The following is a 13,097-nucleotide window of genomic DNA, read 5'->3' on the forward strand; positions in this document are numbered from 1 at the left end:
TAGCATTTAGCGTTTAGAGCGTTTGCCAATGAATTGAACCTGAAAATATGCTGCAAGATAACCAGTCAAAGCTGCCGCTTGTGATATCTTCGTACTTATACCTATCGCAAGCATATCATGGTGACTGCGTTCAAATCCTCGCGCATTTGCCGTTTATAAGGCAAGTTACGACCCATCTTTCCAACCCCGCTGTTTCTCGCCGGGAGCCTTCTCTTATTTGGCACCACCGACCCAAGAGGGAGCCGAGGACGCTCCATCAAAACGGCCCCTCTCGAAATCGCATATCCTAATCTGCCCATTCTCTTGATTGATCAGCACATTAGGCGACCGGAGATCCTTATGTGCAACTCCACAAGTGTGCAGAGCACGGATTGCGTGGGTTAATTGACGGCTTAGATCGCCATCGTCGCCTGCAGTGCGCACCGAGTCCAAGCTATCACCACCCCAAGACAGAAACATCATGTATTGAACTCGGACGCGGAAGTCGTAGTAGTAAGTGCGTGATATCGTACGTAGGTCGATTGCCCCGAGAAAGATCGGCGTGACTCTACCCTGCAATGGCTGCAGGACTTGGTAGACCTTTGCTTCGTGTTCGAGATCCTCGATAAATGCTGGCACCGTGCCCTTGCCAATAAAGGTGTACCCATATGCCAGAAGAGTCACCTTGAAGAGGACCCCACGAGCACCTCCCTTGTCGAGGCTCTCGATCCCGTCGTCAAGAGTGCGCTTGAGTTGGTCGCGGAGCAGTGTCACAAATCTGGCATGGCGAATGCGGTGGTGGAGACCATCCCCATCGTGTCGATGAGCAGCAACATTGGGGCAATTTTCATCAAGCCGCGTCTTCGTCTGTAGCGTCAAACCGCGCAGACATTCCTCCGTACAGTATCCATCGTTTTGCTGGCGACTGCGGTAGGCGTCGTGGCCGTCTTTCCGCGTGTGATTGGGCAAGGCCCGCTGCGCCGCTTGAATCCGTCCGCTGCGTCTTGGCTCAAGCGGCGTGGGCGTCTCCTGCATTCGCCTCGTGCTCTCATCGTCGGATGACTCCGGCGAATGCGCTGGCACACCAATCCTCGTCACATTCCCGGGCGGTTTCCTTGGTTTCCTCTTCCGCGACATACATGGCGATCGGTCAGCATCGCTGTATGGGTCAGGCTCATAGGCGGGCGAGCTCGATGGTGCCTTCCGCTGATCGACTGGTATCGTCTTGAGTATGGTCTCGACATCTTCTGACCAGGTCTTTAGACTGGACATGACCGCTTCACGCTCGTCCTGGCGATGATACCGTCTACCTTGGGAGTAGTCCAGCGCTAGCAGACTGAAAGCAAGCATCTGGCTGACCGCCGTACAATAACGCGCATCACGCGGGTGCGCGACCACCTCTGCCCGCGGTTCGGCGAGATGGTACTGTAGGGTCGTAGGGTCGGACCAGTCCACTTTCAAAAAGACAATTGCCTCTCCTGTGGTGACCAGGCCGTACTCCAGTCCACCTTCAATCATGTAGTGGAACGTCTGTGTTATGGCAGCCGCGACGAGCCGTTCCGAATGGTATTGGAACAGAGCCTCGGGGTCCGCTGCGGTTGGGATCGTAGCCCGATTCACGACCTCTTTGTATATATCCATCGAGCGAAGCCCTACGCGGAGATGCTGGGGAGTGATCTTGTGAGGCGCCTTGTACTCGTTGATGTACAGCATTGTGCGCTGTGTCGAAGTCTCGCCCTCCTGCCTGTAAATGCAGATTTGATCGGGCCGGAGTCGAAGGCGTTCGAATCGAGGTTGGTCGGGGGTGCGTGGTCGTTGTGAGGTGGCAAGGCGGTCAACGACCTCTTCGGAGATGTCGCTAATAGCATTCGGGTGGTTCTCAAACACGATACCATTCCCAAGAGCAAAAGCTTCCCTGACCTCGTCGACAGATACAAGATGCTCGACAATCGATCGTACCGGATCCTCCACACTGATGTGCTGAAAGTATTCGAGATCTTTTTCGTTGGCAATCCGTTTTCGTGCTATCCTTTCTCCAAGCCCGTGCAAAAACGCCAGACTCTCGAAAGCTCTAGTTTCGGTCGGGTATAGTGAATAAAGGTCGCCGAACACCGTCCTTTGCTGGTCGATGAAGTCTGACCAAGGGATGAGGCGCGTCGGGCAATATTTGTTTTGGGGGTTCGTGGTTGGACCCTTCGATGTAAGACTTTTATCTGGCTCGACCTGGAATTTTGCGTAGACAAACTCGTGGCAGGCTTCGAGATATTCGGAGAGGGTCGTTAGGCGGTTAACCTTTTCTGCTTCTTCGGCGCGTTGGTCTGCTTCTTTAGCGCGTTGTTGCTCCAGCTGGCGTTGCTGCTCTGCTTCTTCGGCGCGTTGTCGCTCCAGCTGGCGTTGCTGCTCTGCTTCTTCGGCGCGTTGTCGCTCCAGCTGGCGTTGCTGCTCTGCTTCTTCGGCGCGTTGGTCTGCTTCTTCGGCGCGACGCTCTAGCTCTTTCAAACGTTTCAATAATGCGTCATTTTCCATATTGGTATTCATTCATCCATAGACTTCCTTGGTCACCATGGTTGAACAGCGATAGTATGTAAAAGGGATGGTGTTGGATCATTCGCTGATACAGTTGAAGGTTAAGTGGCCCACTTTATGTTGTTTCCGGGGAGATGATGCCCTACCATTTCGATGAGCGAAATGTTGTGAAGTTAGCTGGCTGGCAGCAGGGCTGATTGAGGAGCTAGACCCGTTGTTCTTACCGACAGACGGAAAGGTGGAGACTCACGAAGTCAGGGACCGCTCGGACGAGGATACTGGTAATGCGAGTGGTCAGACCAGCGAATGGTTGTGATATCCAGAAGATAAATAGTTCTGGGCATCCACTCGGCATCGCAATCTCGGAATAGCGTTGCATTCAACCCCTGCACGGATCAATCTACTACACTCCACGTCTTCAAATCCGTGGACCTCACTTCCACTCCATAAACTCCGTTCGTGTAATTGATTGAGTTGATCGGGCCATGTTATCAGTGCTCAAGAGAACACTTTCGTGTCTTAAGAATGATCAATCCAATTCTGTCAATGCTCTCATAATAGATGTATCGGCATCCTTGTTATTGGTCAATGCTCACTTTGCATCTTCCTGATTCCACCTAAAAAATGTTCTAGGGAGCGCCATAACGCACGAGCTAAGAACACTTATGTGGGGTGTTGAGGTTTAACACCCCACCATAAACATAAATAAGCTAGTGCCCGCGCGAACCAACTAAGCACCGAAAATCCCGCCTCCACAATCCCTACTGACTGACTCATCAGCTTCAGCAGCGAGATCCAACCTATTATCTAATGTACCACCGTAATTCGGGTTCCTTCTCGGGCACCGAAGCCAGCCCGGAGCCGCTCACTTGCTCGACCTCTAGATTGGCCCGAACTGATGACAACTTCTCTCGTTACTCGGGCTCTCCTATTCAAGAACATGCGATTAGAGCCCGGAGTCAACACGTATAAGAATACCTAAACTAATCTGTACGTTTACTGATTCCACTTCAAAGACTCTTCGCCTTCACATTTCTCACCATGGCCTTGCCTTCTCCAGCAGACACACCGGCCAAGTCATTGTGATTTACCTCATGGAATGACGATAAACTTACAACTATCGTCCTTCTCCACGGAGGCTTTACGTGTCGTCTCGAATTTGCGCTCGTCCTTCCGTACTTCTCTGACTTCCACGTCCTTCTCCCCGACCTCCCGTTGCATTCCGCGTCCCGTTGCATTAAACCGGCCACAACCGACAACTCAGCCTGGCATGTCGCACAGCTTATTCAATCGCACGCCCACGGCGGGAAAGCGCATGTCGTTGGTGTCTCCATGGGCGGCTACATAGGCCAATGCCTCGCATTGGACCAGCCTGACCTTGTACTCTCGCTGTTTGTCACAGGTGCTGCTCCACTAGTTGGGAAGCTTATTCATGGCGCAATGGACAAGAGTAACCTATTATACTATGAGGCTTATGCTCTGCACTCGACAGCGATGTCGCGCTTTGGGAGCGAGGGTATTTGTACCCGCTCATCTCGAAATCCGTGAAGTTGGATGGTGTATCGCTCTTTTCGTTTGCCGACGCAGGCGGTGCGCCCTAATCTGTAAGCGAGTAAGGGCTTACACTTCTAGAAGTATGCGGTATCGACAAAGCTGGAGGATGTGGAATTGCCGTCCCTGAAGCTTTGCGGATCATGGAACCCGGTCCGATGATGTGCCTCCTCTTGATCTTGTCAAGCCAGGATTGGGTAATTGTTTTGGCAGTATTTTCTGAGCTGCCAGGGGAAGAAGCGTAAGTCAGAAATAGATCGAAAGATGGTAACCAAGGTCCACAAATGCAAGTACATGTGGAATGGCAGAAACTGCCCTTTTGGTCCCGATCGACGAGAGCAACTTTTGCTTCCAAGTTAAAAGAGCTTAAAGCCAGTCAAAAGCCAGAGGGGGTATATTATATGCTTCACCAATAATGGAGTATTATGATGTATTGAATACACATATATATCTAGGTTGTTCAGCATTCTATCTATATGTTTGTGAACTTCGAAGGCTATATAAACTGCTACGCAGAGGAGCCTATCAATTACACCATGGCAAACCAAACCACTCCAATAGACCTTCCTTACTATCCTTTGACGATCCAATCTAGCGGAACTAATGATAATATCATAATTGGGCTCTTGGTAGGTCTTCTCGTTGGAGTTGGTACCTTAGCTCTATTAACTGGCGCAATTCTGGCGTCTGTTCTTCTGAAGAAGGCCAAGCGTCCAGATGATACGAACACACGTGATGGGCAAGATCCGCTTCCTAAAAACAACGTTGAAGAGGCGGACCGTTCCATCGATCCATATCACCCAAAGCCATCAAATGTACCACACGTAGTTTATTACCCGCCGCCCGGAACGCACCCAGCGCATCGGGATTACAATGCAGCCGACATTCAAAGCGGACCCGGTGGAGCGCCTCGAGCCTTAACTCCTGTTCAGCGGGAAGCACCAAATGCTCTTAGTCGGCCTACGCCACCACCTCATATAGAAGCGTGGCATTATGGACCGAATGGCAGTGGTTAAGGATTGCTGTCTTGTTCACTATTGGACCAGAATACCTTTGGGAGGGAATTCCTACCGCTTACTGGAAGAAAGGGAAAATGCACTTAGACAAGGATACCTCAACATCATCGTGCGACATTACGCTGCCATCGATGTGATGTGTTGGGTGTGAGAATGGTCGAACCGATGGGGGTGCAGATGCGTCGGCACTCTCGCGTATCGAATTCGACTTTTCGGATGCAGGAGTCGACTCCGCATGAGTCTCTGGGCTTTCGTTATCTGTGCCCATTGTGCGGTTGTCAATATGACTAATGTTTGCGATCGTGGGTGTTATCAAGAGTGACAGAAGGTTTGACGGGAATGGTCGCGCCAACCCCGCATAGGACAGGTCGGTATACTTGACAGGCAGCGGTTAACGCCTAAATTTGATTAAGTTTAGTAGGTTGGTTACTCAGGCCATGATCAGCCATGCGCTCAACTAGAGAAAACAACCGAATGCACAAAATGGACGGCCTCTGATTGACAAGCTGTCAAGGGATGACACACCAAGAAAATATGACGATCCAGACGAATGACTCTCGTTCCAACATTGTGTTGATCGCCACATGATGTTCCATGACACAGGATCACCTGAATCTGTGTATCCTAGATCTTACACAGTTGGGCTTCCCCTTGGTACCCCCGCCGCCTTGACCACTACCTGCAAATTTTCTTACAGGTCACCATAGAAAATGGGGTGTGCCTAAACTCAACACCAAAACTGATATCTATACAAGAATGGACGAGAGGGTTCTATGTTGCAAGGCAGGAGCTGGAGGCGCAGAGGCGTCACTTGTCGGAGGGGACCACGGCGACCTGCGCGACGCCAATCTGCTGTGAACGGCGGAAGAAACGGGTTAAGGGGTGGCTGTTCTTGTCAGCCATAGAAGAATGTGGCTGTGCTACGTGAGACTAGGCTTCTAGTTCAATTACGGACAGAGCTCCAAACTGCGACACGTGCTTTGGCTAACCTCTGTCCGACGGAACTGAGCAGTCGGGAACCGCGCCGACAACTCAGTGTAGCCCCCTCCTGACAGCATGATTGCAATCCAATAAGGCATAGCAGCAAGCACAACAGGTGCGAACCAAGCTGAAGACACGTTCCAAAGCACCAGACCTGTACACTCAATCCGGCAGCCCCCTTTACAATCACTATGGGTCAAACTCAGTTGCAGATTGCTATCAGCCCAGTTGGGACTGAGAGGGGAAGAGAAGCCATAAATGTATAATCAACTCATATTGGTAGTGAATACGTCCCTGGGGTTCGCATTACGAGGCCTCTACTAAAGCGTGTTCATATGAAGCCTACTACGAATCTCAGAAACTCTCCATTCTATCAGTCTAGCCAAGTGTACATGCACCGTTCGCCCATGATTCTAAGTCTCCTCCCGACTCGTTAGTTGATGTTGGTTATCCCCTGCAGTAAATACAGGCTTGGGACTCTTATGATGGCTTCGGCCGTGGGGGAGGCTTGGGCACGCCAGTTGTGTCATATGCACCTCGCTCCATATAGGCTATGTCGTGATATGTCCGAGAGACCTCGTACTTTGAAGTAAAACCGTAGTTAACAAGAAATACTAGAATAATATATACCAGAGACTTTATGGCGTACCTTCGTTATATGCCTCGCAGAAACTGGGATCCCGTGGGTTGGGGATGACGAAGGCAAGAAGGCAATGCTGTGGCAAGTAATGGTCTTTTTGTGGACGGAGGGTGGTAGGCTACTTTCAGTGTTACTACTAACATGATTGTAACATAGACAATGTTGATCCTTAAATAGGAGACAGGAGATAGGAATATATACCAGGTATTGAAGTCTTCGAAAGTAGGCTTTTTGGCGACGCTCGTGGGAGTCTGATGAGAAGATTATAAGTCGACGAATAAGTGCACTGGCATTGGTATTTATACGGCAAGGAGCACCGCTAAGCCATTCGAGTTAGGGGGTAAGCTTTTCCCTGCAAAGGCCGAGAAACGGGGAATAGCATGTAAGTAGCTGAAGCCGGCCATGCAAATATACAGGGGACAGGAACTGGGATTGTCCAGGTAAGGGTCAGGATAGACTTGTTGATCTCGTCAAAATTCTACAACATGGCGCTCTGGGCCCTACACCGGGCCCATGAGAGACGTTTGGTCATGAAGTTCTACGAATCCAGTCGACCGCCTGGATTTCTCAGCTTGTTCACTAAGGCGGGACGGATCGTTTCTCAGAAATAACCTGGCGCGGACCCAGTGTAACTGTCTAATATATAAAGAAAATAAGTACTGATCGATCTGTATAAATGCGTGCCCGTCAAGTTGACACAGCCTTTAAAATATGAAGAATGGACAAGGCCGACGATAGTTGGGTGTTTGAGCGGGCGGTTGCCGGGCCGTTCGCATCGCTAGATCTATGAGGCAGTGCGAGGTACTCATTGTCCCTTGTTCCCAGTGGTAGCGAGAGGTTGTGGTAAATTAGGATCTGGTAAAGGAAGTTCAGTGTCTCCCGCGACCCCCTGTTTCTTTCACGTCCACCGTAACGGTGGGTAGAATCTGGTTGCTGATACAGCCAACGTTCCACATGTCATCAGCTGCTCGATAGGCGGCCTTTACGAGAAGCGTGATCGTGGGTGTAACCAGTATCATGAGGCTGTTGGTCCAACGCATCCAGGCGTATGGCGTCCACTGCTCGCAAGGCTAAGTGGTATGTGACTTGACCGTCAGGGACAACTCAAGCAGCCGCACAGACCAGCGATGATGCTCAATCGCCGCCCGTAGACTTGCGATTTTTTTGGAATATTTAGCGTCACGGTACCAGTACATGCCGCCACTCAGGTTAACAGGCTGGTTGCTGAAGGGAAGGAAAGTGATGAGTCACCCTGGTAAAGACTGGTCACAGAGGCCGGCTTCTTCCCCGTCGTTCTTGATCCTACATGGATAGCCTCCGTACTCATCTCGCTTCCCCTCCTTGGGGGCACCGTTGTTGTGCTCCTGGGCAGCCTATCTACCCCTTTATTGGACCACCAGAGCACTCCAATTACGAACGGATCCTCGTATTACTCGACGAAGCAATAATACTGTACGGGCAGCGATTAGGATCATACAACTGTGGCACCTGGCTCGTTTCCCTTGCTCTATTACATGAGAGCCCGGTTCGGATGACTTGTTACCAGGTGTCGTGGTCCTTGTAAAATAATGCTTTAGCCCGTCCACTTGGGCCGTCCCATAATCTCGTTGTCTCAGCTGGAAAAGTTGGAAAGTGAATGGTTGCTGCGTAGAAAATACGGGCAGCAGGTCGCGTACGCCATCAGATGGGTCGCAGAAGAGGAAGCACGGCTCGGAACACGGATTGGCGGACGTTTTACAATGTTCATTTCATTGACAGGCGATAATCCTCGAGGAGAGTGATGTGCTCTGGCTAACATGCTGTCGAGCTGCTCGTTCTGGTTGCGGCTAATGCAAGACAGACCTGTTGATTGAACCCGGGCCGTGACGCTGCCCCTAGCCACCATTACTGGCCTGTCTTTGCAGCTCCGTCTAGGAGGCAGTATGTAGCAACAGTCAGTGGTTGGTCTTGTTTACCGAAGCCATCCCAGTGATATCCAACCGAGATGTTTTTGAACCGCGTTATGACCCCTGATCGTAGCGCTGCCCCTTCACGTATATGCAAGCGATCGTGTCATCATTAGGCTATGTCGACAGTGATCCTAATCCAGGAACATCATCAGTTTTTTGTTGTCTGGCAGGGTCTAAGCAAAAAACATATAGCAAGGTTCGTGTAGAGTATAGGAGGCCAATAACAAGCCCGGCCGTTCTTGGAAGCAACCACGAGATACGCGTATGCATCTGCAAGTCACTCCCGAGTATTGTCATTCACCCGTACTATGTATCCTGCACGAGACCATTCGCAGTACAGACCGGACAGGATCCTCGGGCAAGCTCCCCGGTCAAGGCATCTTCATGCTTGGTACCAGAGAATCGTACCCCGAGAGTGTGCAGTGACATGCATTTGGCTACAGGTTTGGTAGGTGTGGTTACTATTGAGGCCAATATGCTAGAAGAGGTCATCATTAGAACGACCCGGCGATTTATATAAGCTATCTTAAACTATCATTATGGTGAATTGGTTCGGCTACTTTTCTACCTACCAAACCACTGCAGTCATCTTTGCTCTTCTGAAAGAGATCCTACAAGCCATCAGGGTTAATTTGCAGAGAGCCTAGCGAAACGTGACGGACTGAAGCTCATCCAATTAGGTCTCCAGAAAAGAAATTTCGGACGCGAAGGCGACCCTACTTCTCACTATCGTAAGTCGTTTCATAATTATTATAGCACCATTGCTAACGGTACTAATAAATTTACGAGCGGCAAAGATGTACGAGACAACGACATATTACCGTGGAGGGGAGGAAGGAGAGGATACCGGTGATGTGAGGGGCAACGGCCCAACGGGACCAGTGAAGGGCACGAGTAGGCTTGTTTAACTATCATCTTCTTGCGTGGCTGGCTTGGTTGTATGGTTGAACAAATACTATTCTTTCCCATCCACCCAATCCCAATCCTTCTCGGTGAAAAACTTTATCCAGACGAAACGCTCCTCCTCTTCATCTGTTGTGGTTATACACATATCTTCCTCTATGATAGATAGATGTAGCCGATTATCCGACTGGAAATACTCATCTGTCCTGTCCCTGACAAAACGTGGTAGAGTCTGATCTGATTGAGTCCTTAAAAGATGCATGACGGCGCTGATACGGGCCTTGAATTCATCTTTCGGGGCACCAGACTGTAGCGACAATGCTACGGAGTTGAAGCGCAGAGGTTGATTAACTCGCTTCTCGAGAATTGGGTGCTATTCAAGTATGTAAGCGAAGCTTCTTAGCTCTGTAGGAAGCTGCTTACAATGAATTCACCGACATCAGACACTAGGTCAACGAGTTCGGGAGGAAACTGTTCAGCTATTTGTGCCACTAGCTTTCCCCTTTTCAACGGCTTCTTTGGGCATCCGTTCCAATCGAGCCGCCAGGTGCCTTTCCAACGTTCTTCCAGATCCCTCCGTAGAGGTATAAACGTTGGCTGATTGACATATACGAAACTCTCGAAGTCGAAAGTCTCAGGTCCTACCGCACGCATGGATTGACTCGGAGTAGCACTCGAGTGAAGGTATGCACTGCCCCCTGAGTTTGCTAAGTGAAGAAGGCTTTGAGCTCCATCAGAAACGTCGTCCCTGCCATATCCATCCGGGATCCCAGGTATGGCAGGCCTCACACCAGAGTCGTGATTGGGTACGTCTGCTGTCCTCCTATTGCCTATATGAGTTGCAGCGGTAGAAAGGTTCGTTATATTAAGTGACAGATTGAACGTGTTTTCCGCTTGGCTCCTGTCTTCACGAGAGGGGCCCTTCTGCGATCCTAGAGCCAAGCTTGGAGTTACTCTACCAGCAGGGAGCTCAATCAACTGTTGCTGATTGGTAAGCCTAACGGCATCGTTGCATCCCAGATTTTGCGCAAGCCATAGTTCCCAAGATTGGCTTGTTAAAACATAGGATTCTCCATTTGGCCTCGGCTCGGATGCATATTCCTGCGCTTTCTCAAAAAGATGGCCTAAAAGGACCACGGTGAGTCCTTTGAACTGGCCAGCAGCTGTGTGGATCCCCGCTGCTCTAGGGACGTGATCAGATTCTTGCGATGATCGTCATATCCATCTGCCAGGGGCCAATGTTCTTCTAGCCTGGACATCCGTTGGATTAGTGCGGATGATCTTGACGAGGTGAGGACTTACGTTGACTTTGGGATGTCGCGGTTCGAGAACGCTATTAGTATATCAAGGTTTCCTAGGTCGGATAGAAAGCGGCAGTAGCGTTTACCCTTGCGAACTTCTGATTCGGAAATTTGGTTCCCGTTTGTCAGCGAAGCGGGGACATCGTCACGCCCAAATATAGTTGCCAGCATATACATGCCTATCAGCCCAACTCGCCTTTGTCTCAGCTGCACTTCCTTCGCCAATACATCGGAGCGGTCTTTTTCCAGCTGTCCCTGGACTAAGCGGAGGAGGACAGATGGGAAGTTATCTTCTGGTTCTGTTGTATATGGGTCGAGGCTTTGGCAGGCTTGCCTGCGAAAGAATGTATTGGGGTCCTGCGCCCAGAGGCGGGTGAAAGGCAAAAGCTCTTGAACAGGAACGATCGGAGAGTTTTTATTTTTGACTCGTCCTAAACGGCTTTTCCTGGTGCCACCGGGTATTGAGGCATCATCTCGCGTAGTTGATAGGGTACCGGGTCTTGGCGCTTCATCGATGGTAGTTGTAGATATGGGGTTTTGAGTCTTCGGCGGCGTCCGTCTGCGAGCAGGCCCCGAGCATTCGCCGGTAACCTCTGAGAGAGTCCGTTTTCGTCTCTTCGATGGTAGTTTCGTGATGGTAGGGTTTGGGGTTTGATCCACGGGCTCCGCGAGGCATCTTCGCGTCGCTGGGGGTAGCGTGTGGAAGAGGGAGCGAACAATGCCGATGAACTCCTATAGACATGTGAGCATTTGAAAGCAATATATATATCCTGGCTACTTACCGGTGCCTCCAAAAGTTCTTCCCTTCTATCATACTCATGGCAGATGCTTGTGAGTCGGGCTGCCAGAAGTCGAAACTCTGTCATTTCCATGATGGTTATCTGACGACAATGCGACATCTCTTCCGATAATAGAGTCAATGCTTATCAATAGAGTGGATCACGCTACGTCCAATCTTGTCACGTGAAGTAGAGAAGATCCAGCGAGTTTCATTCCAAAATCTCCCCACTGAGGTCTTGGCTACCTTTTCTCAACGTACAAGCAAGCACATCTTTAAGCACCTGGATGATAGCATTACATGCACTACACCTACTCTTGAATTTGTCAAACTTGAAACCCCGAAAGATAATTGCTATCCCGACAGTCTCCTAGGATGATCTTCTTCGCACCTAGATGCAATGCTTGTTGTACTCTATGAGAAAATCCCAGATACTGGGCTTGCACTCCATGAAAGCACGAGCGGTGCGACCGAACCATAGATCCCCTCAGAGTGAAGTGTCGGTCTACGACATTTGGCCAAATGTTGTGGAAATTCGCTCAAAACGGTAAGCATGCTTCAGCACGGACCAAGTTGTCTCCATATGCCATATTGCATGACCAGTGCTATCTACGATTTTTCCTTTGTGCATTTCTTATGTACGCGGACCATGCAAGGCTTCTATCGGTGTTGTCTCATCACATTTCCAACATCTACTCTTGATAGCCAGTGGCTGATGGGTATTTTATAAGCCGTTGTCCGACGAGATAATTTACGGCGCACCCATTCATCCAAGCATGCATGCAACTCTTCTCTCTGAAAACCCCCACCAACCCAACATCACAATCCACCAACATGTTTGTCCCAAAGAGGTTCGACATCATAAAACCAATCTTCCAAGACGCCAACCCAATCGGTTGGATTTACTCGGGACTAGTTGATATGTAGCCCACCCACTCGGCCATCAGAATCTAACCCGCCAGGTCCTGTTTCGGCACGTCTCGTGGATGCTGCTCAAGAATGGAAATTGGGTGGGCAAGCTCTGGTGAATGGCCTAGACGAAGAGAGCATGATGATGATTGGGTGGTCATTTGGGACCCCTGTACATGGACATGTACTTGGAACACCCTCAGAAGGATAGTGGCAAGCCCTCATTAGTGATATCGAGGTACTTTCGTTTAGGTTGCAGGAGCTGCAAACGAGCCATGCTGCCGCCCTCGCTTCTTTCCTTGCCACATTCGACTATAGTGGTATTTGTAGGGGTGGTCCTCTATCCACACTTCCTTGAAGACCCTCGTACGTCTGTCCCGGATGACCCGCGGTGGTCCTGGACGCCACTATTGACGATATGCAGGACAACATCTCCACTCCTCCTTTCCCTCATGGCACGAACTTGGTCTCGTACTATGCACTACCCGGGTTGACTAGAGCTCAGCTACTTGATCATACTCACTGTTGGTGGGACCCCTGAGCAACATCACTCGGTCTCGGCAG

At 50.2% G+C, this 13,097-nt stretch overlaps 3 protein-coding genes across 3 annotated transcripts; all 3 read right to left on the bottom strand.

Annotated features, from left to right (window-relative positions):
- Nucleotides 1-829: 829 nt before the first annotated feature.
- On the bottom strand, nucleotides 830-2,505 carry PG998_014510 (uncharacterized protein; the record flags this gene model as incomplete). The annotated part of the gene is made up of 2 exons (XM_066881326.1): nucleotides 830-840; nucleotides 882-2,505. The coding sequence occupies 2 exons, from the start codon at nucleotides 2,503-2,505 to the stop codon at nucleotides 830-832; spliced, it is 1,635 nt and encodes a 544-aa protein (XP_066723457.1).
- An 803-nt stretch (nucleotides 2,506-3,308) lies between these two features.
- On the bottom strand, nucleotides 3,309-3,726 carry PG998_014511 (uncharacterized protein; the record flags this gene model as incomplete). The annotated part of the gene is made up of 2 exons (XM_066881327.1): nucleotides 3,309-3,400; nucleotides 3,621-3,726. The coding sequence occupies 2 exons, from the start codon at nucleotides 3,724-3,726 to the stop codon at nucleotides 3,309-3,311; spliced, it is 198 nt and encodes a 65-aa protein (XP_066723458.1).
- Nucleotides 3,727-9,566: 5,840 nt separating this feature from the next.
- On the bottom strand, nucleotides 9,567-11,743 carry PG998_014512 (uncharacterized protein). The gene is made up of 4 exons (XM_066881328.1): nucleotides 11,629-11,743; nucleotides 10,848-11,578; nucleotides 9,969-10,728; nucleotides 9,567-9,918 (listed from the first exon to the last, which is right to left on the bottom strand). The coding sequence occupies exons 1-4, from the start codon at nucleotides 11,716-11,718 to the stop codon at nucleotides 9,598-9,600; spliced, it is 1,902 nt and encodes a 633-aa protein (XP_066723459.1). The 5' UTR covers nucleotides 11,719-11,743; the 3' UTR covers nucleotides 9,567-9,597.
- Between the last annotated feature and the right edge of the window lie 1,354 nt (nucleotides 11,744-13,097).

This window comes from Apiospora kogelbergensis, assembly GCF_038363985.1.
Source record: "Apiospora kogelbergensis strain CBS 113332 chromosome Unknown utg000012l_segment0_segment0, whole genome shotgun sequence".
NCBI lineage: Eukaryota > Fungi > Ascomycota > Sordariomycetes > Amphisphaeriales > Apiosporaceae > Apiospora > Apiospora kogelbergensis.

What these genes read in the sequence shown, in the direction of transcription:
- PG998_014512 (XM_066881328.1), bottom strand. Translation starts at nt 11,718, where the DNA reads ATGGAAATGACAGAGTTTCGACTTCTGGCAGCCCGACTCACAAGCATC. An exon ending in AAGAACTTTTGGAGGCACCG is followed by an intron (nt 11,579 to 11,628) that starts GTAAGTAGCCAG and finishes ACATGTCTATAG; the next exon opens with GAGTTCATCGGCATTGTTCG. An exon ending in CGCGACATCCCAAAGTCAAC is followed by an intron (nt 10,729 to 10,847) that starts GTAAGTCCTCAC and finishes TCACGTCCCTAG; the next exon opens with AGCAGCGGGGATCCACACAG.